The following is a 24,715-nucleotide window of genomic DNA, read 5'->3' as shown; positions in this document are numbered from 1 at the left end:
CAACTGCTCCAATTCTGGCTCAATAACAAAAACCTGGAGGGATTTGAACCCCAACTTTCACTCAAGGTCAAATGACGTTGATTGATTCTGGACACCTTCAAGTGAATCAAAGGTTTAGTATTGGGTATCTCTGGAGAATGATACGGCTCCTTCCAGAAAGCAACTTCAGAGCTGCACTTGAAAGGTCATGTACTCCTGCATCTGAATGGTGACAGTGCTCAGATCTGCAGCTGACCAGGCTACATAATGACCCCCAAGAAATGGCATTTTATAGGCAGCAGCTCGCCTCACGAAGAGCCTGAAGAAATACTACCATTTCACCCCCACCTTGATGGAACTCCACTGGCTTCTCTTGCTGGACTGCACCATCTTCAAAACTAGCAGCAACACCTACAAGGCCAGCACAACCGGCGTCCCCGCCTATCCAGCTAATAAGCTCCCAACCTCCGGTGGGTCTCAGCTGTTCATTAAACCTTAAAGGAGAACATATGGAAATCAACTGATTAGAACTCCATACTTTAGTAGATGGATTTTTCCTATAATTGAAAAAATATTTCAATGAAGAACCATTTACCTGTAAAACTCATAAAATATGAGACGGTACTTTGTCCTTTTCCTACCAGAGCAGGCATCTAATTTTATCTTTTTTCAGCACATTGAGAAACTCCCTACAATCTGTTTATAAATATATCAACAGAAAGGCATGTTTGGGTGTGTTCGCTTCATTTTGCATCACAAAACTTCAATCCATCACACAGACCCCTGCCTTAGCGACCTTACACCTACAACCTCACAACAGCAGACAGTTCATCATACTGGTAGATTTGCTACCATTGCAAGTTAATTTTCAATTTTGACCATTCCACTGTCCATGAGTCTGTGACTCAAGATCTGAGATTTCTATTCTAAAATGCCCTTTTTTCCTGACAGTTCCTCTACATGCACCAAACCCTCCCAGTGGTGAAATACTACCAGTCTGGCTGCATTCCTGCCTCCAGCTTCCTTCCCCTGCAGGAGAGTCTTCTATTGGCTGCAAGAACCACAACACTTCAGATTCTTGAGAAACAAGACACAGTTAAGGTTTAAGTGAATGCATTTACATGACGTCATTCACTCTTTGTACATTTTTGCTCAGGGCAAAAGGAGCAGCAAGCTATGTATGAATAATCACTCGCCCACTGAGAGCTGTGATAAGAGGCGTGAATGCAATGCAACGCATGAGGCCTCTTTCCTCAAAACACATGACTTCATAGATGTTGTACTCCAGAAAGGAAAGACTGATTATGCAGGCAGCATGTGCAGCGCCTATACTGCAGATAAAGGATTGTGTCTCAAGACTTGTATAGCAAAGACCTCCAATGTCACTCATTGCGAGTGAGGCTCACACATTTGGAGATCTGGTTGAGCTCTCATTCACAACAGGTAAAATGTCACCCCTCATAAGAAAGGGTAGAACAGGACTCCCAATGCAACTCTTCATAGCTTTGATGAGTGCAAAGCAGCTCCTGGGAGCTGTAATGTTTCAGAAGCAATTACACTACAATGGTAGGTCCCTTGCAGACACCCCAAATGAAAGTGAAAATACTATTGGATACATCAGAGTGCTGCTACAATACTAGAGCAGGTCTACTTCAGTTAAGCGGCAGGGGAGGATGAAAGTTGCCTAAATTGTGTGGCAACAGGACGCAAATTAAGCAGCAAAATGCAGTACGTTTGTGATAGTATTATTTCATTATTCTGTAATAGTATTACTAATTTATTTTGTAGTTTTTTTTACAGCGTCTGCATTAGTACCAGTTTAACATCCAAATATAACAATGAGCACAGAAGGCTAAGTGGTCAACCTTTCTGAAGGGTCTACTAATGTGTGGCAACACGTCTCGCTGCATTTTTAGTAACATTTGATCTGTTTGAGCTAGAATTTTTTTTTCTTCAGACATGAAATTATGCAGCTGGTCACGGATTATGTGGACGCTGCAGCAAATCCACAATTATGAGGAAAAACGCTGCAGCCGTAAAATCATATAATTCCAGTGGCTTTGGGCGTGAATCAACTTCAGGAACGTTTAACTGATACGTTATTTATGTGATATTTGCTTTATCTTTTCACCAATGGTACTTCTCATATTTGTGTACACCTTAAATTTCTATCATGTCACCAGATATGTTAATTAGAGTTCACTCCTATGAATTCTGAAAACTTGAGAGCTCTGCCATTCAGCAACCGTTTGGAGTGAATATACTACCAGGTTAGGACACAGACACATTCACCCTGCACTTTCCTAAAAGGAGTTAAATCAAACATCACTTCAATTTACCAAAGGCACACGATGCTGTGGAAAGGAATGAGAAACATACTTAGAGCTAGCTGCCTATTCCTGTTGGCGTCAATCCTATAGATCGTCAGACATAAGAAGCGCTGTCCCTACACAAGCCGCACTGTCTGCATGTCAAAGGGTACCTTGGCTCTCAGCTCCTCGATGGTCGTGTAGAAGTGGTCGTAGTCCTGATGAGCGGCGGTGGGCACAGATGCCTCCTGCGTGTCGTGCCACTCTCGGATCTTGCCCTCCAGGTCTCTGCTGGACTGCTCCAGGGAACGCACATTTTCCAGGTAGATGGCCAAGCGGTCCTTCAGGTTTTGCATGGTCTGCTTAGCCTTGCCACCACAGGCGGAGGAAGATTCAATGGCACTGCGGCTAATCTGGCCGACTAAAGTAGCATCATGGGCTTTAGAGGAGAAGCCTCCACTTGAGAAATCCTCAGAAGAGATCCCCTCACCAGAAGAAACCCCACCACCAGAAGAGACCCCACCACCACCAGAGGAGCCAAGCCCAGCACTTGGCAAAACAGTTTCCACCTCTACTTCTTTCAGGACGGGAGTTTCATCGTCTTCTTTTTCAAGCCCGGTTATTTCAAGACCTTCTAAAAACTCGATAGTTTCATGCATTTCATCTAGGACAAAAAAGGTACTTCCCTCACATGAACACAATGTACTGACCCCGGACCCGCAGTAGTAATCTCCAACGGTGGAAAAGAAAGCCATGAGGAGGGACAGGCCAGAGCAATAAGAGTCCCAGAGAGAGAGAAAGAGAGAGAAAGCAGCTCCAGGAGGCTCTGGTCGCATCCGAACTCCTGATCACCTGTTATACTCTCGAAAGTGGGCGTGGGCCGTGGAGCAGGTTTTGCTCGGAGTATGAACTCTGCACCCACGCATTGGGTCAAAGCTGACATCGCGAGTGTCCCATGAGTGACTCCTCCAGAAGTCCCCTGGAGACAGCGACAGAGACAGGGCCGGCGGATGCTTCTGCCTCGCTGCAAATGGCGTCTTGCTGGATCTGCGGGTTTGCGACGCGCTCGAGGTTCAACGTCCGGCACCTTGATAAACACCAGCCCCTGTTTCCGGCACACCTGCTCCCTCTCTCCCCTCGGCCATGACCCCAGGGTAGCCCTGTACAATGTTTTAATATCAGCCTCATGTTGCAGAGAGCGAGCCACCCCCTCTCCAGGAGACCTTCGAACATTTCCCTTCCTTAGACATTCATTTAACAAACATTGGCAAAGGCAATCGGTCTGACTCCTAAATCTTCATTGCCTGCCACGTGTATGTGTGTGGTTGTGCGAAGGTGAGACTGCATAAATGATTGAATGGATCAGTGAGTGCCCGTGAGGATTAGTGAGTGAATATCAATGCATGAATAATTAATGGTAGAGTGCGTGATGGATGGCTGGAGGGAAGAGCGCTTGAGTGGACAGATGAGTGGCTGATGAATGAGACAGATCACAGCAATATTAAAGGCCGAGACCGTTGCAGAGGGGAGCACAAGTATTACACCGCCAATGGTCACAAAATATAAACAATTGCCATCACAGTGTCAGTGTGAGCATTAAGCAGGAATTGGCTTTATCATGTCTGTACCCACTTGAGTGTAATGAAATGTTGCATCAATCACATCTCGAATCACCGACCGCCATTATACCAGAATATTGCCATTATAATCCCAGCGCCAGTGTCATGGCAGAAGTGGTTGCCATCATGTAACATCGGGTGAACGGAGAACGTAAAGAACTAACACCATTATGTTGGTTCCTCCATTCTGCTCGGGTTTACCAAGATCATGCCATAGATGCCAACATCATGCCAATCAGTGTCAGTTACACATGTATGCAAATAATGATGAGCAGTCCATCAAAAATACACAAACTGAGCACAAAAGCAGTACAAAAACACAACCACAAAATAACACACCACAAAGCACACCACGAAACACTACACAAACACAATAAAATGGAATCAATGTGTTGTTTATTTGTTAATTTCATAACCTTCAGTTATGTTGTTATTGTTTTCCTTTTATTTTGCTTATGTTGTTTTTGTAGTAGTGTATCTTATTGTTGTTTGGGAGTGTTTTGTTGGTGTGCTGTGTTGCTCATTTTGTGCTAGTCTACGTTGTGTTATTTATTGTTTTTAGTAGTTCTGTTTTGTCGTGGTGTCCTACTGTTACTGTATTTTGTGTATGGTGTGATTGCTTTTTAGTATGATTCGTTATGTTATGCCTAAAGTGAGTTGTGCAGTTGAATATCGTTGTTTGTTGTGCTGTCATTCTTTTGTATTATGTACTGCAATTGTATGTTCTTGTGCTGTGTTGTACTGTACAGTTGTGTGTTCGTGTCATGTTGCAATAGGTGTACTATTGAATGTGTTCAAGCGCTTGGACCACCTGCTTGAAATCAGTTATGTGTTATTTTGATGATACATTGTTTCATTTTGTTGTTGTTTATTATGTTTTTCAAGTGTTATTGTCATTGTATTGAGTTGTTGTGCTGTTATTATCCTGTTGAATTTTCTTGAGTGGATGTGTTGCCATGGGATCTGTTGTGCTAGCTTGTGTGTTGTATTGTTATTTTGTTTTGTTGTAGTATTGCTGTTGTGTGGTGGAGCTTTGTTTTATGTATATGTTTTGTTTTGTTGAGTGCTGTGCTGTGTTTTTGCTAATTTCGTGTTGTGCTGTTATTGTGTTTGTGTGGTGCTGTTATAATATTTTTGTTACTCTAATGCATGGGTACTCGCAAACTTTCCCTCGGGGGCCAAATTTACAGAGTGTTTTGTGTCCGAGGGCCGCACCAGTGGGGGCGGGGTCAGTGGGGAAGGGGGCAGGGCTAATGCAACAAAAAAAGCCTGTTGATCACAGGTCCCTGCAGCGGACGCCTTCGTCCACTGAGCCACCAGACCCGGCATACACACATCTCTCTCTCTCTGTCTCCCTCCCTCCCTTTCTTCCTCTCCCTCCCTCTCTCTCCTCTCTCTCCCTCTCTCCCTCTGTCTCTCTGTCTCCCTCTGTCTCACTCACTCTGACTCTCTCACTCCCTCTCACCATCTCTCCCTCTGTCTCACTCACTCTGACTGTCTCACTCTCTCTCTCTGTCTCCCTCTCTCTCTCTGTTTCCTTCTCCCTCACTCTATTTCCCTCTCCCTCACTCTATTTCCCTCTCCCTCACTCTATTTCCCTCTCCCTCACTCTATTTCCCTCTCCCTCACTCTGTCTCCCTCTCATCCTTCCCTCTCCCTCCTCCCCTCTGTCTCCCTCTCTCTCCTTCCCTCTCCCTCAATCCTTCTGTCTCTCTCTCCTTCCTTCTCCCTCACTCTGAGGTCTCCCTCACTCTGAGGTCTCCCTCTGTCTCCCTCACTCTGAGGTCTCCCTCGCGCTCCTTCCCTCTCCCTAACTCTGAGGTCTCCCTCTCGCTCCTTCCCTCCCCCTCACTCTGAGGTCTCCCTCTCTCTGAGGTCTCCCTCTCTCTCCTTCCCTCTCCCTCACTCTGTCTCCCTCACTCTGTCTCCCTCCCCCTCCCTTTAACTCCCACTCCCTCCCTCCCTCTTTCTCTGACTCCCTCTCCCCCCTCCCTCTGTCTCACTCTCCCTCCCTTGCCCTCCTTCTGACTCCCTCTCCCCCTCCCTCTGTCTCCCTCTCCCTCCCTTTCCCTCCCTTGGTCTCCCTCTCCCTCCCTTTCCCTCCCACCTTTGCTCTCCCTCCCTCTCCCTCCCTCTATCTCCCTCCTTCTCCCTCCCTCCTTCTCCTTCCCTCTGTCTCCCTCCCTTTCCCTCCCTCTGTCTCCCTCCCTCTGTCTGCCTCTCTTTCCCTCCCTCCCTCGCTCTCCCTCCCTCCTTCTGTCTCCCTCTCCCTCCCTTTCCCTCCCTCTGCCTCCCTCCCTCTGTCTGCCTCCCTTTCCCTTCCTCCCTCGCTCTCCCCCCTCTTCCTCCCTTTACCTCCCTCCCTCGCTCCCCCTACCCTTTCCCTCCCCCCCTCAATCTCCCTCCCTTTCCCTTCCTCCTTCTCCCTCCCTCTGTCTCCCTCTTCCTCCCTTTTCCTCCCTCTGTCTCCCTCCCTTTGTCTGCCTCCCTTTCTCTTCCTCCCTCGCTCTCCCTCCCTAACCCTCCCTTTCCTTCCCTCCCTCGCTCTCCCTCCCTTTCTCTCCCTTCCTCCCTCACTCCCCCTCCATTTCCCTCCCTTTCCCTCCCTCCCTCGCTCTCCCTCCTGTTCCCTCCCTCTCACTTTCCCTCCCTCTCTCTCTCTTTCCCTCCCTCTGTCTGCCTCCCTTTCCCTCCCTCTCCTTCCCTTTCCCTCCCTCCCTCGCTTTCCCTCCAATCCAAGAACAGAAGTGAATTAACATCTTTTTGTGACATTTGTAATAAAGCTTGAAACATTGAGAGAACATATTTGAACCAGTGATGCTGTGGTGGTGCTGAGTGATGCTGTGGTTGCGCTGAGTGATGCTGTTGTTGCGCTGAGTGATGCTGTGGTTGTGCTGAGTGATGCTGTGGTTGCGCTGAGTGATGCTGTGGTTGCGCTGAGTGATGCTGTTGTTGCGCTGAGTGATGCTGTGGTTACGCTTAGTGACGCTGTGGTTACGCTGAGTGACGCCATGGTGGTGCTGTGTGACGCTGTCGTGGTGCTGAGGGATGCATTTTTGGCCCTGAGTGATGATGTTGTGTTGCTGAGTGATACTGTGGTGGTGCTGAGTGATGCTGTGGTGGTGCTGAGTGATGCTGTGGTGGTGCTGAGTGATGCTGTGGTTCTGCTGAGTGATGCTGTGGTGGCGCTGAGTGATGCTGTGGTGGTGCTGAGTGATGCTGTGGTGGTGCTGAGTGATGCTGTGGTGGTGCTGTGGAGGTGCTGAGTGATGCTGTGGTGGTGCTGAGTGATGCTGTGGAGGTGCTGAGTGATGCTGTGGTGGTGCTGAGTGATGCTGTGGTTGCCCTGAGTGATGCTTTGATTGCGCTTAGTGATGCTGTGGTTGCGCTGAGTGACGCTGTGGTGGTGCTGTGTGACGCTGTGGTGGTGCTGAGGGATGCATTTTTGGCCCGAGTGATGATGTTGTGTTGCTGAGTGATACTGTGGTGGTGCTGAGTGATGCTGTGGTGCTGCTAAGTGATGCTGTGGTGGTGCTGAGTGATGCTGTGGTGGTGCTGAGTGATGCTGTGGTTCTGCTGAGTGATGCTGTGGTTCTGCTGAGTGATGCTGTGGTGGTGCTGAGTGATGCTGTGGTAGTGCTGAGTGATCCTGTGGTGGTGCCGAGTTATCCTGTGGTGGTGTTGAGTGATGCATTCATGGCCCTGACTGATGATGTGGTGTTGCTGAGTGATACTGTAGTGGTGCTGAGTGATGGTGTGGTGGTGCTAAGTGATCCTGTGGTGGTGCTGAGTGATCCTGTGGTGGTGCTGAGTGATCCTGTTGTGTTGTTGAGTGATGCATTCTTGGCGCTGAGTGATAATGTGGTGTTGCTAAGTGATGCTGTGGTGGAGCTGAGTGATGGTGTGGTGGTGCTGAGTGATGGTGTGGTGGTGCTGAGTGATGGTGAGGTGGTGCTGAGTGATGGTGTGGTGGTGCTGAGTGATGCTGTGGTTCTGCTGAGTGATGCTGTGGTGGCGCTGAGTGATGCTGTGGTGGTGCTGAGTGATGCTTTGGTGGTGCTGTGGAGGTGCTGAGTGATGCTGTGGTGGTGCTGAGTGATGCTGTGGTGGTGCTGAGTGATGCTGTGGTAGTGCTGAGTGATCCTGTGGTGGTGCTGAGCTATCCTGTGGTGGTGTTGAGTGATGCATTCTTGGCCCTGAGTGATGATGTGGTGTTGCTGAGTGATACTGTAGTGGTGCTGAGTGATGGTGTGGTGGTGCTAAGTGATGCTGTGGTGGTGCTGAGTGATGCTGTGGTGGTGCTGAATGATGCTGTGGTAGTGCTGAGTGATCCTGTGGTGGTGTTGAGTGATCCTGTGGTGGTGCTGAGTGATCCTGTTGTGTTGTTGAGTGATCCTGTTGTGTTGTTGAGTGATGCATTCTTGGCGCTGAGTGATAATGTGGTGTTGCTGAGTGATGCTGTGGTGGTGCTGAGTGGTGGTGTGGTGGTGCTGAGTGATGGTGTGGTGGTGCTGAGTGATGGTGTGGTGACCCTGAGTGATGCTGGGGTGGCCCTAAGTGATATTGTTGTGTGCTGAGTAATGCTGTGGTGGCGCTGAGTGATGCTGTGATGGCGCTCAGTGATGCTGTGGTGGCGCTGAGTGATGCTGTGGTGGCACTGAGTGATGCTGTGGTGGTGCTGAGTGATGCTGTGGTGGTGCTGAGTGATGCTGTGGTGGTGCTGTGGAGGTGCTTAGTGATGCTGTGGTGGTGCTGAGTGATGCAATTAGACATGAAATGTTGCAAGAGTTTGAAAAGAACTAAGATTAGCTTTCCAAAAAAGTTGAGAGCGCTTTTTTTTGTTTTTTATCTTTGGATACTTTTTCTAAATTCAAGGTGGTAACCGCTTTCTATTTCAGTGCGCGGGGGGGAGGGCGGGTGGGGGTGGAGCCATGAAAAGAAAAATTCCTCTGCAACAAAGTTAGTAAGTAGACTGGTGTAATGGATGTAGAAATTATAAGCCAATGACAAATTCATAACCATCTGTTATGAATTCCTCATTGGCATATGACCCTCGGCTTTTGAGAAAACAAGAAAAGCATGTATAGCAGTCTTAGTGAGATTTCTTCAAAGGTATAGTGATTTATTTGTAGTCTTTTCTTTCAGTCACTAAGTCTATGTAACACGGCATATGAGAGTCGCATAAAAGGAGCCAAAAAATGAGTAAAAATGATTTAGAAAACTGCAAGCAGTATGTGAAAGAACCTAACCTATTATGTAACCAATGAATCCGTGCGAGAGAAAACACACTTCTTTCAAATACTAACTTAAGGGCTATGAGGGAATTGCCACCACTGGTATGCGTAGCAGTGTACGAATCCGTGGAGAGCAGCTACTGGCATAGGTTTTTCCAGGAGGTAACAGACACGAAAGGACGCCATTATGATTCTGATCACGAACGGTGAGAACCACTGCATTTGATGGAGCAAATTCCAGCAATGTCATGACTGTTCTCAATTAATGGAGGCATACTGACAAAGCAGACCGGAATTTTGTTACGGTGCAAACCTAAAAATTGTACAGCTCGCGCATTTGGTCTTGTTGCATTGACAACACCCGAACTGTCCACTATTAGACAAGTAAATCGTTTTACGAGTGCAAGGGTAACTGGTTACCTGGTAAATACGTAGAATTTGTATGTCGACATAGCATTGCGAATAGGTCCCTTAACAAATAACAACGGAAGACCAGTCCCTTCAGAGGACATGGATGCCGTTTAGTCTAATGCGGATTGAGCTCAGAAGAAGCCGCACTCCAGAGCTATAACTTTTCAAGTAGTTAGTTCGTCAGACGGTAGTTGTTTAGCATGTATAAAGTGAGGAGGGCTGTATGAGAAAAGGAGAAGTAGGGAGAGGTGGGCAAACAACTGAACACAGCCACGTGGTGCAGAGGGGGGCGGGGGAGAGCATTCCTTTGAAGTCTGAAGCTTTCGGCATTGCTGTGGCGGGTCTGATGCGATGATGCGACAAATGGTGGTTTGTGACGTGGCTGGTGTGGCGGGGAGCGGAAGGGATTCCTTTGAAGTCCGATACTTCTGATGCCTGGCTCGGGGAGCAAATGGGTGCGAGGCTGATGAGTTTGACGTCACAGAATTGTTGAGGACGCCACAACAAGTGGGAGTGTCTTCTGGGGAGGTGCGTTTGGACCAAGCACAATTGGGATTTGGCTGAGCTGCTCTAAGACAGACCAGGCTATCAGGGGAAGATGGGTGTAGTCGATGGAGAGTGATTGCAGTGTTGTGTGCCCGGTGTGTGATTGGCGAGATTATGTGTTAAGATGGGGACGGCCTCTAGCAGGGGTTTTTTGGCATGCGTCAGGGGAATGATTGACGGCGTTTCAGCTACTGGCCGTTTTGCGCAAGGTGCTACAAAGGTGGTCAGGGAACCAGGAGTTTTTGGTGTACATTCCTTTCGCATTGGCGCGACAACAGTGGTGGCGTGTTTGGGGTAGTCCTTGGGCAAAATTCGCCAGATTGGACAATGGAGGTGCAGGTGCTGTGAGAAATATGGGCGGAAATAGGGGGCAAGAACTGGGGGTAGAGCCAAAGGGGACAAGAGGGCTAGCGTTCAGGGGAGAAGAGTTGCTTCTTCTGGGCTAATCACAATTTTCTTTATACCACAGGATGCCTGAGAGGACCGGGAACCAAGACTGTTACCTGGATTGTGGGCCACATTTTCGTATATTGGGCAGCCAAGCATGCTGAGCATATGAATATTTAACAATAATAAATTAAAAGATTGTCTTAAATCAAGAGAAAAGAATGAGGCTATCATGTGAACAATACATTATGTTGCAAAGCCCAACAAGAAAAGCAAATTAATATTGAATACTGAATCCGGCCTAGTGAGGAGCAGCAAAGGGGGTTGGAAGAAAAAGCTCCAGCAAAGTTTTAAAGTGCGAACGTAAAGCTTTGACTGTAGCCTCCCACTTTGAATATCTGACCAGAGCTCCATTAAGGTCAGCCTGAAACATTGACTTTGTCCCGTTAAAGCATGACCAGATGTCCCGGAGTGGTGCTGTAGGTTTTTAGGCACTATAAAGTGGTAAATCTTTAAAAATTCCCCACATTGGTTGTTTGTCATTTTGGTATCTGTTCATAAAAACATTTCCTACTTTTATAAATTGGTATGGTTTACTTATTTGATGTATTGGTATTTTGAAATGCTTTACATACCTGTCTCCTAAGTTAGGCCTGACTGCTTGGTTACAGCTACCAAGGGTTGAGCAAGGGGAAAACTTACTTAGACCTTTACTGAACCCTATACCATGTTAGTGGGCTTGTTAGACCTGGCCCTTTTTGCAGGATAATACCAGTACTTTTTGCCTTCTTTCTGTATTTGTTTCTGACCTGTTGTTGCTGGTTTTCTGACTCTGAGCACTTTATCACTGCTAATCAGTGCTAAAGTGCATGTGTTCACTCTTGTAAACTTGCTATAATTGGCAACACCTATTCCGCATATTTAATTTACCTGTAAGTCCCTTATACAGTGGTATCCCTTATACCAAGGGCTTGTAAATTAAATGATTTCAGTAGGCCTGCCGTACTGGTTGCGCCACCCACAGAAGTAGCCTTTCAAACCTGTCACAGGCCTCTGCCACTGCAGGGCTTGCTTGCGCAGTTTACTGCCGCAGTGACTTTGCACTTTGAGTGGTTGCCATTTCTGAAACTCTTGTTTTGCTACCTTTAAGTCACCTGTAAGGTAGACCCTAGCTAGCCCTATGGGCAGGGTGCAGTAGGTAAAAGATAGGACATGTGCCTTAGCTGTGTGGCATGTCCTGGTAGTGACAAACAGCCTATGTGGTTTCTCACTGCTGTGTGGCCTCCTACTCGCATAGGTTTTCATTGGGAACACCTTGATATGTTTTCCAGTGGTAATGTCTGAGCTGAAAGGAGTAGCACTGCCATGTTTTGAATAGTAGTGAAAAAGCATGCTTACTGGTGTTGGTGGATTTCTTCTTACTATTTTAGAAATGCCACTTTTAGAAAGTGATACAAAAGGAGATGATGGACGGAGCATTTGAACAAATCAAACACTCACCCCCAGTCAACTGATCTGGGTTTAATCCATCACCATTCTTTAGTTCACTCAGCCACCCCAGTTCAGACATGGCTATATGCAAATCAGTCTGACCCTGTGCCTTATGGGAACAGTCCAGCCCGAACTGCCAAGCCATGTCTTCCCTGGACCGGAAACAAGCATCCTGGGACCGGTTTCGGATTCATAATCCTCATCAGCCAGGCTATCTTGAATCCAGTGGCCAAGTGAACAAGGGACGCACGTCTGAGCATACCCTGCCACACTTAGGGCGAACAAAGCGATACAAAAGGGGATGATGGACGGAGCGTTTGAACAAATCAAACACTCACCCCCAGTCAACTGATCTGGGTTTAATCCATCACCATTCTTTAGTTCACTCAGCCACCCCAGTTCAGACATGGCTATATGCAAATCAGTCTGACCCTGTGCCTTATGGGAACAGTCCAGCCCGAACTGCCAAGCCATGTCTTCCCTGGACCGTAAACAAGCATCCTGGGACCGGTTTCGGATTCATAATCCTCCTCAGCCAGGCTATCTTGAATCCAGTGGCCAAGTGAACAAGGGACTCACGTCTGAGCATACCCTGCCACACTTAGGGCGAACAAAGCGATACAAAAGGGGATGATGGACGGAGCGTTTGAACAAATCAAACACTCACCCCCAGTCAACTGATCTGGGTTTAATCCATCACCATTCTTTAGTTCACTCAGCCACCCCAGTTCAGACATGGCTATATGCAAATCAGTCTGACCCTGTGCCTTATGGGAACAGTCCAGCCCGAACTGCCAAGCCATGTCTTCCCTGGACCGGAAACAAGCATCCTGGGACCGGTTTCGGATTCATAATCCTCATCAGCCAGGCTATCTTGAATCCAGTGGCCAAGTGAACAAGGGACTCACGTCTGAGCATACCCTGCCACACTTAGGGCGAACAAAGCGATACAAAAGGGGATGATGAACGGAGGGTTTGAACAAATCAAACACTCACCCCCAGTCAACTGATCTGGGGTTACCCTTTGTCACACTTATTATTCGCCCTCGCAATGGACTCTGTGGCCTGCTGCGCCATGGCCGGGAACAATTAACAGGGAATAGGGCATAGGCATGGGTAGACCAACCCACCACTTTGCCTTATATGGTGACGATCTCCTCAAGTTACTACAAAATATGACAGAGACCTTTGCAGGCATTCAGGGAGTAAGCACTTTCTGAACACAGAGTTAATTGGCAGAAATTGTGTCTATTCCCTACATTGGCAAATAGTTGTCCTTCCAGCGGGACTGATGGTTTTACAATGGGAGCCCCAATGCTTGCAATATTTGGCGATACGGATCTACCACAACCCAACTTATTTACTGGAAGGGAAAGTCAGTAAGGCAATTTAAACCCTTCGTGTAAGCACTGACTTTTGCAAGACGCTCCCCCTTTGAGTTGCGGGTTAAATGGCACTGTTAAAAATGGTTGCGCTCCCCGATCTATTATATTTCTTTGGGGTACTTCCAGTATGGATCCCTTCTGCAACTGTTCGGCAGATAGAATCACTCATTACTGGGTTCATCTGAGGATCAGGCCGCAGACGAGTGACTCTGACCACATTGCAAAGACAGTGGGGGAAGGAGGACTAGCATCTTGAATCTTATTATAGATTTTGGGTGAGAGATGGATGGGTCCTTTTGGGCCTGAACTTCACCAATTGATTAGAGTGCTGATACAGCTCAAGCATGGGCGTCCGCAGGGGGGGGCAAGGAGGGGCGCTTGCCCCCCCTGGATCACAAGTCCGTCCAGTGGGCAGCGCCCTCCCTTGATGTGTTCAGTCCAGGTGCAGCTGCAAGGCCCGATGCGGCGCCCCCCTCTCCTGGGCCATGCTGCCATGGGCTGAAAGTGTAATATGACCCCCAGATTCCTTTCAGCTCTGGCAGACTGGGCAGGGATGGTTTTGTGGCCGTGACCAGCAACTCTCTCTTATCCTAAACGCTGCATCTGCATGATACTTGCAGATGCTTGAACTGGCCTTAGGTGTGAAGTGAGCCCTGCCCCTGCATGAATGAAAGGCAGAGCATCCTGCAGGGCTCACAACAAAAAAAACGAGTGACCTTAGTGTCACAATCAGCGCTGCACAGTTTCAATGAAGGGAAAAGGAGAAGAGAAAATGGAGAGAGAGGCTATTCTTTTCTATTTTTCGCAACTCTTTTCTTGTTTTTTTTAAAACAAGCACGTGCATCCAAAAGAAACATAAATAGAGAAATAGAGTTAAACATAAATAGTGACATCAGTTGAATATCAGCACTTGGGGGCAGATCTACAAGGGCGAAAACCCATTACAACGATGAGACACCATCGCAGGTGCATTACAACGCACATATTACATCGCGACAACCTTAACCCTTTAGGTGCTGCCGTCGGCCAACGGTCGTCACGGGCACTACCTCCCCAGTGCTGCGTGCGACCGCTGGACGTCCAGTTCAGCACTGGATAATGGACAGCGCAGCACTGGGGAGGTTTGTTTACGGAGCTCCTAAGGTGTTAACAATGCATGCTTTTACATCGCGCATGCTGTTACATTGCATCACATTGCATCGCCATGCTGTTACATCGCCATCGCATCGGTTTCAACCGTGCATGATAATTTACCATTTTCACTACGCAAGTGTGTGAACCATCGCCATCGCATCGGTTTTCAACCACGCATGATAATTTACCATTTACACTACGCAAGTGTGTGAACCATCGCCATCGCATCGCACAACAATGTTACCATTTAAACATCGCGGTTTTACACATCACACAACTTAATTACAATACAAACTTTTTCCTTGTAAAACTCTTATCTGTGCATTTGATCAACAAAAAATCTCATGGACATAGTCACTCTAGACAACATCATTTAATCTGTTATTATCACAGAAAACACTTTCGGTAGTGGAGCAGCTGGTGTAGTCGTAAAAAACTGTTGTGAAACTGTTGAGAGGTTCTCGTTTCGCATCAGGTTCAAAGTAATGCACTTTGCAGCAATTCCAATTGAACAAGCACCAATAGGATTGAGATATAGCCCCCGAAGAAGGGCCAGAAGGGCCCAAAATGCATTGGGCAGACACCATTTACACAACGCAAGTGTGTGAACCATCGCCATCACATCGCAAGTGGGTGAACATTTACACTGAAACAAAGAATAATTTTTGATTCAGGGGCGCGGTAGATGTTCTCTGGCTACTGAAATGCCCAGAATACTTACTATACTGTACCATTGTTTCTGGACCTCTACATAAACCAGAGGTCTATAGTTTTGCCTTGACTGGCCCCAGTATTTCCATAAGGCAGGGTACAGCTGATGCTTCAGGCAACAACCAGACCGTGGCTCCAAATCAAATGAAAAGGATAGGAATTGGCATTGTAAAATAAGTGTTGAGGGAGCGCTCCAAGGGCAAAATGTTATTTTACCAGAAGAGTTGATAATCCTGCCACCGTTGCTGACTCTTTTGTGCTTCTGCAATGGATGGCAACTTCAGGCTGGTAGCAACCATCAAGTATTACTTGATGTTGTTGTGTCTGCTGGCATATAGCTGGTATTGTATTAGTCTTAAAAGAGAAACCACAACGTGATACTTGTGAATGTGGGAGGATGACCCTTCCTGTCATTAAAGTGAGCCAGGGGACAATTGTTCAACTTCTCTACTCGTTGTCAGTAGCCAGCGCACCTGGGCGCAAGTGCACCTGTCGCAGACGCCAAATGGGTGATAGTGAGGCAGCTGAGTGATGCCGATGTAAACTACACTGATCTCAAGGTCACAGTTGAAGCCCACCACAGAGCAGAATAAAAAGGCTCCCTACCACTGAAGTGCCACCATGCATGCATAATCAAGCCGAAGAGGGGGACACTGGGTGGTGTGTAGATTTACCAGGACACTCCGGGAGTACTGCACTGACAAATGAGCTGTAGAAGCTTCGGGAGCTGGCCCGGCGTGAGTGTGATCCGGGCCCTGAGCCACGGCGGACCCAGGCCCAAAACACCTCGCTGCAGCAGGGTCACAGGGCCTTCTCCGGGACCTGGTAGTTCCGCGCACGGGTTCCTTAGGGGCTCTCCACTGGTCACGACCAGCACCAGGGCCACCGCTACTCCGGAGGGGTGTGCTCGTGCTGGGGTGGTGTGTGTTATTTCGGGAAAAAAATGCGATGTTAAAGCATGCGGATGTTTGTGTGTATAGTGATTGTGTTTTGTATGCATTAAAATGATGGAGCGAAGTAATGGGTTGCGTTGTGACAGCGTGCGTTGTGAATGTGTGTGCGATGTAAAGACATCAATGTGAATGTTTGCGATGAAAACGTTTGCGATGCAGCATCATACATCCATCTACAAGCCCCATGCGCCGCCGGTGCATCACGTTGCGTGACACACCGGTGGCGCAGCCTGCTAAGGGATATTTGCAAGCACAGGTAAAGTCACCCTGCGTGACTTAACCTGTGCTTGTAAATATGTCCCCTGTTCACGCAACACGTGTTAGGGGCGGGACATGGGTGTTCCCACGCAACACCCATGTCCACTGATGCATTTACAGATTTACGAGAAATCGTAAACCAGGAAATGCGTCAGTTTGCTGCGCCACCTTAGGGGTGGCGTAGCCAAGAGAAACGAGGAGACATTTTTTAATTTCTCCTCGTTTTTTCCTCTTTCAATGCGTGCTGCATTCTACAGCACACATTAAAAGAGGAAAATGCCTGCAGTGATTGCTTTTGTGCAGGAAGGGGCCCCTTCCTTCACAAAAGCAATCTCCCCATGGTGCAGGCATCCTTGCACCATGGTGCAAGGGTGCCTGCACCGGCGCATGGCAGCTGTTTCTGCGCCAGCGCAGGGGAGAGCACAGGAATGCGACATATCATTGTAGATATGTCACATTCCTGTCCTTTGAAAGTTCCGCAGCGAGGCACAGCCAAAGGGCTTGCGGTGTCACGCTGCAGCACTTTCTTGTAGATCTGCCCATTTGTGTTTTTTTTATTTTCATGTAATTTACATAAAAAAGGAATAATGAAAAATTGGGTTGGTAAAATAATAGTGGAGATGACTACATTGAGTTGGTAGGAGGTAAGGAGGGGTGACCCCACATCCATTCTTACCACCCTGAGAGGAGTGCAACGAACCCTCCAAGATACTTCCAAGTTATAACCCCTCAAGCCACTCTCCATTACTTGTTTTACACATCTGAAAAGGTTGCTCTACTCCCCGGCATCATGTTTGTTCATATCTGAAATACTGAATTCCCGTGTTCCTGGGTACATCTAAGTAGGTCTGGTGTCCACTTTTGCTTTTAATAGAAGTATCAAGGGAGAGGCACATCTAAAAGGGGCTAGACAAACAAAAGAAGGTAATAGGTGGAGGAGATGACAGAGCAGCAGAGGTGAGGTCTGAACATAAGGGGCAAAACAACTACATAGAATAAGACGCTTAAGGAAAGGGAGATGGGGAAGGAGTGATGTGTATGTAATGGGAAAATCAATGAGAGAAGGGAAGAGCCTTGGTTAGGTAAAAGGAATAGCATGCAAAAGAGAAATGTAACAGGCTTGGGGAGAGTGGCAGGATGGAAGGGGAGAGAATGTTGTAAATAAAACAAGAGCAGTGGCGTAACCCAACATTATGGGGTCCCTCTCCGCAGAATGTGATAATGTGCCTCTGAGTCTCCTACATCTCACAGATATTCATTGGCCCTGGGCTGAATGGGAGCCCCGTGATGGGTTGGGGGCCTCCTGAAGTGTTGTGGAACCATCTTTGCTGCAGGGGCCTGTATTGTGTCGTGGTACAAGAGGTGAAGCAAGGTAATTGGCTGAGGAGAAGAGTGGTAAATAGCAGTGCCAGTAGGGCAGAGATGGAAGCTTGAGGGACAGAAACAGTGAATTGAGGGTAGAGGTGAGAGGAAATAAAACATGAAGAGTTGAGCATGGAAGGGATAGGTGGACATAAAGGGGGCAAACCAGTGAACAAAGTTGAGGCTGGAGAGAAAGATGAAAGGTGAAAGGATGTGCTTGGATAGGAGAGGTAGATATAAGAGAAGCGGAGGCATCAGCAGAACTTAAGTGTCATGGTGAGGGTATGGTGAGTGTTGGATGTAAGAGGGCAGGTCAACCAAGAGCAGGTAAGAGGCAGGGGGAGAGAGGCAGGATAGAGGTAGAATATAGAGAGGTAGAACCAGTGAGTGAACATTAGAGGCTGTGACGAGATGAGAGGTGAAATGTTTAGTAGGTAGGTAAGAGGTGAGTGTAATAGAGGCAGAATTAGTGAGAACAAAAAGAGACAGTAGTAGAGATAAAGTGAAGTGTTGAGCGTGGAAGGGAGACGCGGATATAAGAGAGGCAGAAACAGTGAGACAAGGTAAGAGGCAGGGAGGTATAAGAGAAGAGGTGGGTGTAAAGGGGGTAGACCAGCAAAAAACACTAGGAGGCTGGAGGAAGAAATGAGAAGTGAATGGCAGTACATGCATGAGACATGTAAATGTAAGAGAGGCGGAACAATCAAGAAACCTTACACAGAGAAGAGAGAGAAAAGGGTGAGAGGTGGATGCAGAAGGCCAGAATCAGTGAGAAAGGTAAGAGGCAGGGGGAGAGACGAGGCATACATCATGGAGGAGAAAGGTGGATATAAGAGGGTCAGAATGAGAAAGAGAAGCAACAAAGTTGGGATAGCAGAGAGTTTGATGTTAAAGGGCACAATCCACAAAATAAGGTTTGAGGAAGAGACGAGAATAAGAGTAGAGGATGAATGGAAATAGGTGGTGTAAGAGGAAAAATCAGTGAGAAACTAATAGAGTGTTCCGGAGGACGAAAATGTAGAGAAGATGTAAATGGGGCAGAGCCAGTGAAAAAAGTTATAAGGCTGGGGGAGAGATAAGCAGTGAAGGTAGTGCATGGATAGGAGTCATGGCTTTAAGAGAGACATAACCAGCAACAGCACATAGGCAGAGTGGTAAGAGAGAGAAGTGGATGGAGGAGAGAAGAACCACCAAGAGATGTTAAGAGGTTGGATGAAGAGGGAAAGACGAGGAGAAGGTGGATGTAAGATGTGCAGAACCAGCAAGAGAACGTTAAAGGCTTGGTGAGAGATTAGAGATGAAGATAACCCCCCCTCTCCACCCCCCCCCCCTTATCGCTCTCTCTCTTTTCTTTCTCTCTCGTGCTCCACCACAAGCCAGACATTATATTTTGGTCTAAGCAGTCAGGAATTGTGACAAACTGTTTGTATATGTCAAATTTATTTTCAATAAAAATATTTTGAGATGCAAAAAAAAAAAAAAAGAGATGAAGATTAGATCAGGGAGGTAGAGTTAGATGTAAGAAGGGCAAAATCAGCAAGAGGAGAGCGAAGGCGGAAGGGGAGAGGTGTATGTAATGGGGTAGGAACTTCAAGAGAAGATTAAAGGAAAGGGGAGAAGGAAAAGGCATAGCTGTATTTAGGACGGCATAACCAACAGAGAAGATAAAGACTGGGTAGAGAGTTGAGAGGTGAAGAGTGGGGCAGGGAAGAGAGATGTGAATGTAAGAGGGGCAGAATCAGCAAGCAAATATGAGAGGAAAGGTGGGAAGATGAGAGGTAAAGAGTAGAGCATGGAGGTATTAGGGCCAAGAGCAATGTAAGAGTGGCAGAACTAGAGAGAGATAAAATGTGATCCTTATCAACTGTTTTCCTTATGTTAGTTTATAAAATGTGTACTGCAGCTTTATGTTCATGAATGCGGTCTTTTAAAACCATACTCCTTATGTTTTGTAAGGTTTTAAGCAATGGACATTGACGTTCTTGCTTTTTGAAGTTGGTTTACACCTTTTAAATACAAAATGTTGCTTAAAATAGCAGTCAGATTTCGGCATGTTTTGCTTATTTTTGGTTTCCTCAAAGTGTCGGTGTGATAAATTGTTTATTTAATTGGGGAAGATGCCTATTTTTGTTAAATTATATCTCGGGATCTGTGAAATATAGGTACCTAGAGGAATGCTATGCTATGTATTAGGGGTCACGAATTTAGTTGGTTAGGCAAAACTTGAGAGGAGGCGCATTGTGTGTTTGTGATGCAACTTTATTTATTTAATGCTCGTGCTTAATCATGTCGGAGGATGGTGATGAAGTAAAATTCCCCCCCCCCCCCTCCCCCCCCAGAAAAATTTCTGCGGACGCCCATGAGCTCAAGTGCCCTATTAGATGCAACACCACAGAATTTTGAGTGCTGCGACACTGTGGACCAGATGTCTGCAAAAATGTGAGTGACATTCCAGTATTCTCGTGCTATACCCAAGGGGATGCTCGAGGTACTACCCTATGGAGGAAATTGGAGGGGGTTAGCGGAGTGGGTGACTGCAGGAGGAACAATACTCAAGGACTTGTTTGGAACCGAGGTTTTCCTCCTGTTCAAGGAGTTCCATTTGGATCATGACCTCCCTCTGGGCCACTCATTGCTCCATGAGGCCGTGACTGTCAGAACCCCCACACCACAAGAGTTGTACTTCTATATCAACATCTTCGAGGACCTATAAAACTGACACCTGCCTATACAAGACAATTTGAGAGGATATGTTGCTACCCATGACAACCCTCCGAATCCCATAGGAGGAAGACCTGTGGAACCCCATACTGGAAGGCGACTGGTGGCTATATTAGAAAGAATACCGAAAATATCGAGGAACATCCGTTCTAAACTCATACATTTCTATGTCCTACACAAGTGTACCTCACTCTTGGAAGAATAAATAGATACTTTCATACAACAGGTGCAAAGTATTCAATATGTGGGGAGCAGGGAGCGTAATTTATACATATGTTTTGAAATTGCCCAATGTTCGCTGCCTATTAGGAGGAAGTCACTAGAATGGATGCTGATGTTTTTGGCAGGGATGTCCCATGCATGTCAGCTCACTGGCTTCTAAGCTGGTTCTCACGCACTGCTAAAACTAAAGTCACAAGTAGATTTCAGGACATAGATTTAATTCTTTCAAAAAGGAAAATCACTAGAAACTAGAAGGCTCCAGGAGGACACCGGGTGGAGGTATGGCAAAGAGAATAGGGATGCTGGGTGGGATATGAAAGTGCAGTGCTGCTCAGAGAGGCTAGATTTGGTTGAGGGTCATTAGATGTGGCCAGGGTTTGAGAGGCACTGGTGGAGTTTGTGAAAGAACCAGACCCCCACCATCAGACAGAGAGTCCGTAGGACTGACTCACTCTCTAGATGGCTAGTTTAAAATTCGTGGTAAAGGTTATGCGTTGAAAAAGCCTTCCATTGTAACGCATGCATGGAAAAGGCATGCGTTGCAAAGGAATGCGTTGTAACAACATGCAATCTTATGAAACTATTCCATACAGCCGCCGGAGGAGGGAGGGCCTCCCAATTCATATGTTCACTGTCACTGAGTGTCTGGACAGGGGCTGAGATCCGCCTGGGATGGCAAGGATAGGAATTGAACCCCTGGTGCCACGTATGGAAAAACAGGGTTTTTATTGCCTTTGACGAGAATATGACCTAGCAGCCTCCCAAACACTACACTACCGCCAGCTCAGGCATGCCCTCCGTGCTCATATTCGGGAGGGGATGAGCTTGCCTGACTCCTCTTCCCTGAGAGATCGCTTGCTTGCCAACCACATTCCTCATAAGGATGTGTCAGTGATTTGCAAAAAGTTAATGACCAACTCCCCAGACCCTCTGGGTTCTTTCAGAGGGGCATGGACGAGTATGTTATGTTATGTTATGTTAATTTCGATTTATATAGCGCCAAATCACCGACAGGTCTCTTAGCGGTTGCTTTGGGAACCCGTCCTGGCTTTCCCTGCGAGATAACCCCTACTGGGCATCCCCAAGGTGAAGACCAGGCATCCCATCACAGTGGGGCCGTAGTGGAGATTAAGCAAGCTATTGCCCAGAGTTGCAGAGTGTGAACCCATGATTAGAGTAGGCACCGAGGCGAGAATTATCGAGTCCGTGGACATTTTTTGAGCTCAAGACCCTGCCGCGTCGGGAATTGAACCCTGGTCCTGGGTCTGACCTCTGCATCAGGGTCTGCCTCCTCTAACCAGTGAGCCACACTTCTCCACAATGGGTTGAAGCACTGCAAAGTCCCCAAGATATACCAATCCGTATGCGTTTTAGGTTAATCCAGCTCAAGGTCCTGCAAAGGACATATTGCCCATGCACCCTGCTACACAGAATGGGGGCAATAGACGCGCCTCTGTGCGTGAGAGGAGGCGGATGGGTGGGCTCGTTTTTTCACATTCTATGGAGTGCCCAGTGATTCAAAGATTTTGACAGGGAGTGGCCAATGTAATAAGAAATGACAGCTGACCTGTAGTTCAGCACCTCATGCCAGTTACAATAGGTGATGTTTCAGCACAGTCAACCCTAACGCCAGCCGTTGTTTAGCATTTCTGTGTTTCAGATCAAGATTTGTTAAAGGTGAGGTGGGGGTGCACAGATCAAAGAAGTCCAATAGACAAAAAGTAGTATGAAAATGTATACAGTTCTGTATTTTTCAAGTTTTAAAATTCAGCAAATTGAGATACTCAGCCAACGCGTTTCATTCCCACACTGGGAACTTCATCAGGGCTGGAAGAATATCAAACAATACAAAGATTGCAATCCAAAAGTGAGGCACAGGACAAACCAACTGAATATACATACATTAATAACATAACCTTACCAAACCACGACACACATGTATAATACTACATAACAGAACATCAATAGACATTTAAATGCACCGACAGAAACAAAAAAGAACAATAATCCACTTTGAGCACTTGGAGTGAAAATGACTTTAAAAAAAAAATATATATATATATTCGCTGAAAAAACCATAGGTTTCACACTCGTTATAGTTGAAGGCACCTACACACCTAGAGGTAATTGTGAGATATGACAATTAACAATACTTTAGTGCCCCTTAGGGCGAGAATTACTACTGGTGCCCCGCTGCTGTGAGCGCTGGTCGCGCGCCTTCTCTGCTTGCCAATTTTTTAAATAATTCCTGTTTTTGCATTTTTGTTATTTTTAGTGCCTTCTCCCCTGTTTTTAAAGCGCTTTTCTGGCCCCTACCTTGCACCTTAATTGAGGAATCACCACCGCTGTTCGGCGGGTCCGGGTTTCCGGGAGGCGGTGGGTTTGAGCGCCATCTTGCGTTGGGAGGAAGCGCGAGCGCCATCTTTGAGCGTCCAGGTCACCTGGGACGCCGAGACGACGCTATTTAGGGCGAGCTGACCGGAAGGTGAGCCTGCTTAGTGCCCCTTAGGGCGAGAATTACTACTGGTGCCCCGCTGCTGTGAGCGCTGGTCGCGCGCCTTCTCTGCTTGCCAATTTTTTAAATAATTCCTGTTTTTGCATTTTTGTTATTTTTAGTGCCTTCTCCCCTGTTTTTAAAGCGCTTTTCTGGCCCCTACCTTGCACCTTAATTGAGGAATCACCACCGCTGTTCGGCGGGTCCGGGTTTCCGGGAGGCGGTGGGTTTGAGCGCCATCTTGCGTTGGGAGGAAGCGCGAGCGCCATCTTTGAGCGTCCAGGTCACCTGGGACGCCGAGACGACGCTATTTAGGGCGAGCTGACCGGAAGGTGAGCCTGCTTAGTGCCCCTTAGGGCGAGAATTACTACTGGTGCCCCGCTGCTGTGAGCGCTGGTCGCGCGCCTTCTCTGCTTGCCAATTTTTTAAATAATTCCTGTTTTTGCATTTTTGTTACTTTTAGTGCCTTCTCCCCTGTTTTTAAAGCGCTTTTCTGGCCCCTACCTTGCACCTTAATTGAGGAATCACCACCGCTGTTCGGCGGGTCCGGGTTTCCGGGAGGCGGTGGGTTTGAGCGCCATCTTGCGTTGGGAGGAAGCGCGAGCGCCATCTTTGAGCGTCCAGGTCACCTGGGACGCCGAGACGACGCTATTTAATGCTCGCTGGTGCGCGCAGCGGTAACGCGCAGCGGAGCGCCTTTCCCTGCGCCTGAGTCGTGCCAGAGTCCTGCCCGTCTGCGCTCGTCCGCGTCTCGGAGGCGGACGAGGCAGGACTCTGGCTTTTGGCTCTTGCTGTCTGCCGCCTAGAGGCTGCCTTCCTGCTGCCCCAGGATGATCGCGTATAGCGCTGCTACCTTGTATGCTTTGCGCCCCCCTCGCTTTGACTGTCTGGTTCTTTTCCCCGGTGGTCGCCGGCTAGGCAAGGGCTGCCCCGTGTGTAACTGGCACCCCACAGTACCATCTACCCGTGTTCCATCTACCCCTCCCCAGTATTTCCATTGCGCGTTGCTTAACACCAGGTCCCTTCCTCGTCACACCTCGGATATTTGGGATCTTCTTACGCAGTCCAAGATCTCCTGTTTATTTTTAACTGAGACTTGGCTGGGAGTGGGTTCGGAACCCGATATTGCTTGTGCCGTTCCGCCGAATTATTCCATCTTAAGGAGGGATAGAACTGAGGGAAGAGGCGGCGGGGTGGCTCTGATAGTGGACAAGGCTTTTGATTGTTCCTCCTTTGCGGTGGACAACATTGCCGGCTGTGAAGCCTTAGGTTTTACGCTCCACCTATCGGCGTCCCAGACCTGTACAGGCATTCTCCTCTACAGACCCCCTGGCTCCATTGGGTCCTTTTTTGAGGATTTGCAGTCGGCTTTATCAGTACCATGCATGCGTTCAGCGCGTTGCATGCTATTAGGCGACTTAAACTTGCATATGGACTGTCTTACAGACGCTGAAGCTGACAAACTCCGTGATATCACGGCGATGTTAGGGCTAGTCCCT

At 47.6% G+C, this 24,715-nt stretch overlaps 1 protein-coding gene across 4 annotated transcripts in view; it reads right to left on the bottom strand.

Annotated features, from left to right (window-relative positions):
- Positions 1–24,715, bottom strand: part of LOC144753873 (keratin, type I cytoskeletal 15-like) — a 151,110-nt gene that overhangs the window by 78,852 nt on the left and 47,543 nt on the right. Inside the window, exon 1 of one of the 4 annotated variants that reach the window (XM_078641413.1) lies at positions 2,462–3,193. The exons of the other annotated variants lie outside the window; for them this stretch is intronic. Coding sequence (XP_078497539.1) covers positions 2,462–3,124 — 663 coding nt within the window. The 5' untranslated portion in view covers positions 3,125–3,193. Of the gene's footprint in view, positions 1–2,461; positions 3,194–24,715 lie in introns of those variants that run through there. 4 annotated transcript variants of the gene reach the window in all.

The sequence above is a fragment of the Lissotriton helveticus genome, chromosome 5_1 (assembly GCF_964261635.1).
Source record: "Lissotriton helveticus chromosome 5_1, aLisHel1.1, whole genome shotgun sequence".
NCBI classification, from domain to species: Eukaryota; Metazoa; Chordata; class Amphibia; order Caudata; family Salamandridae; genus Lissotriton; species Lissotriton helveticus.
Note: the sequence above shows the minus strand (reverse complement) of the source record. Positions and strands in the feature narration are given on the sequence as shown.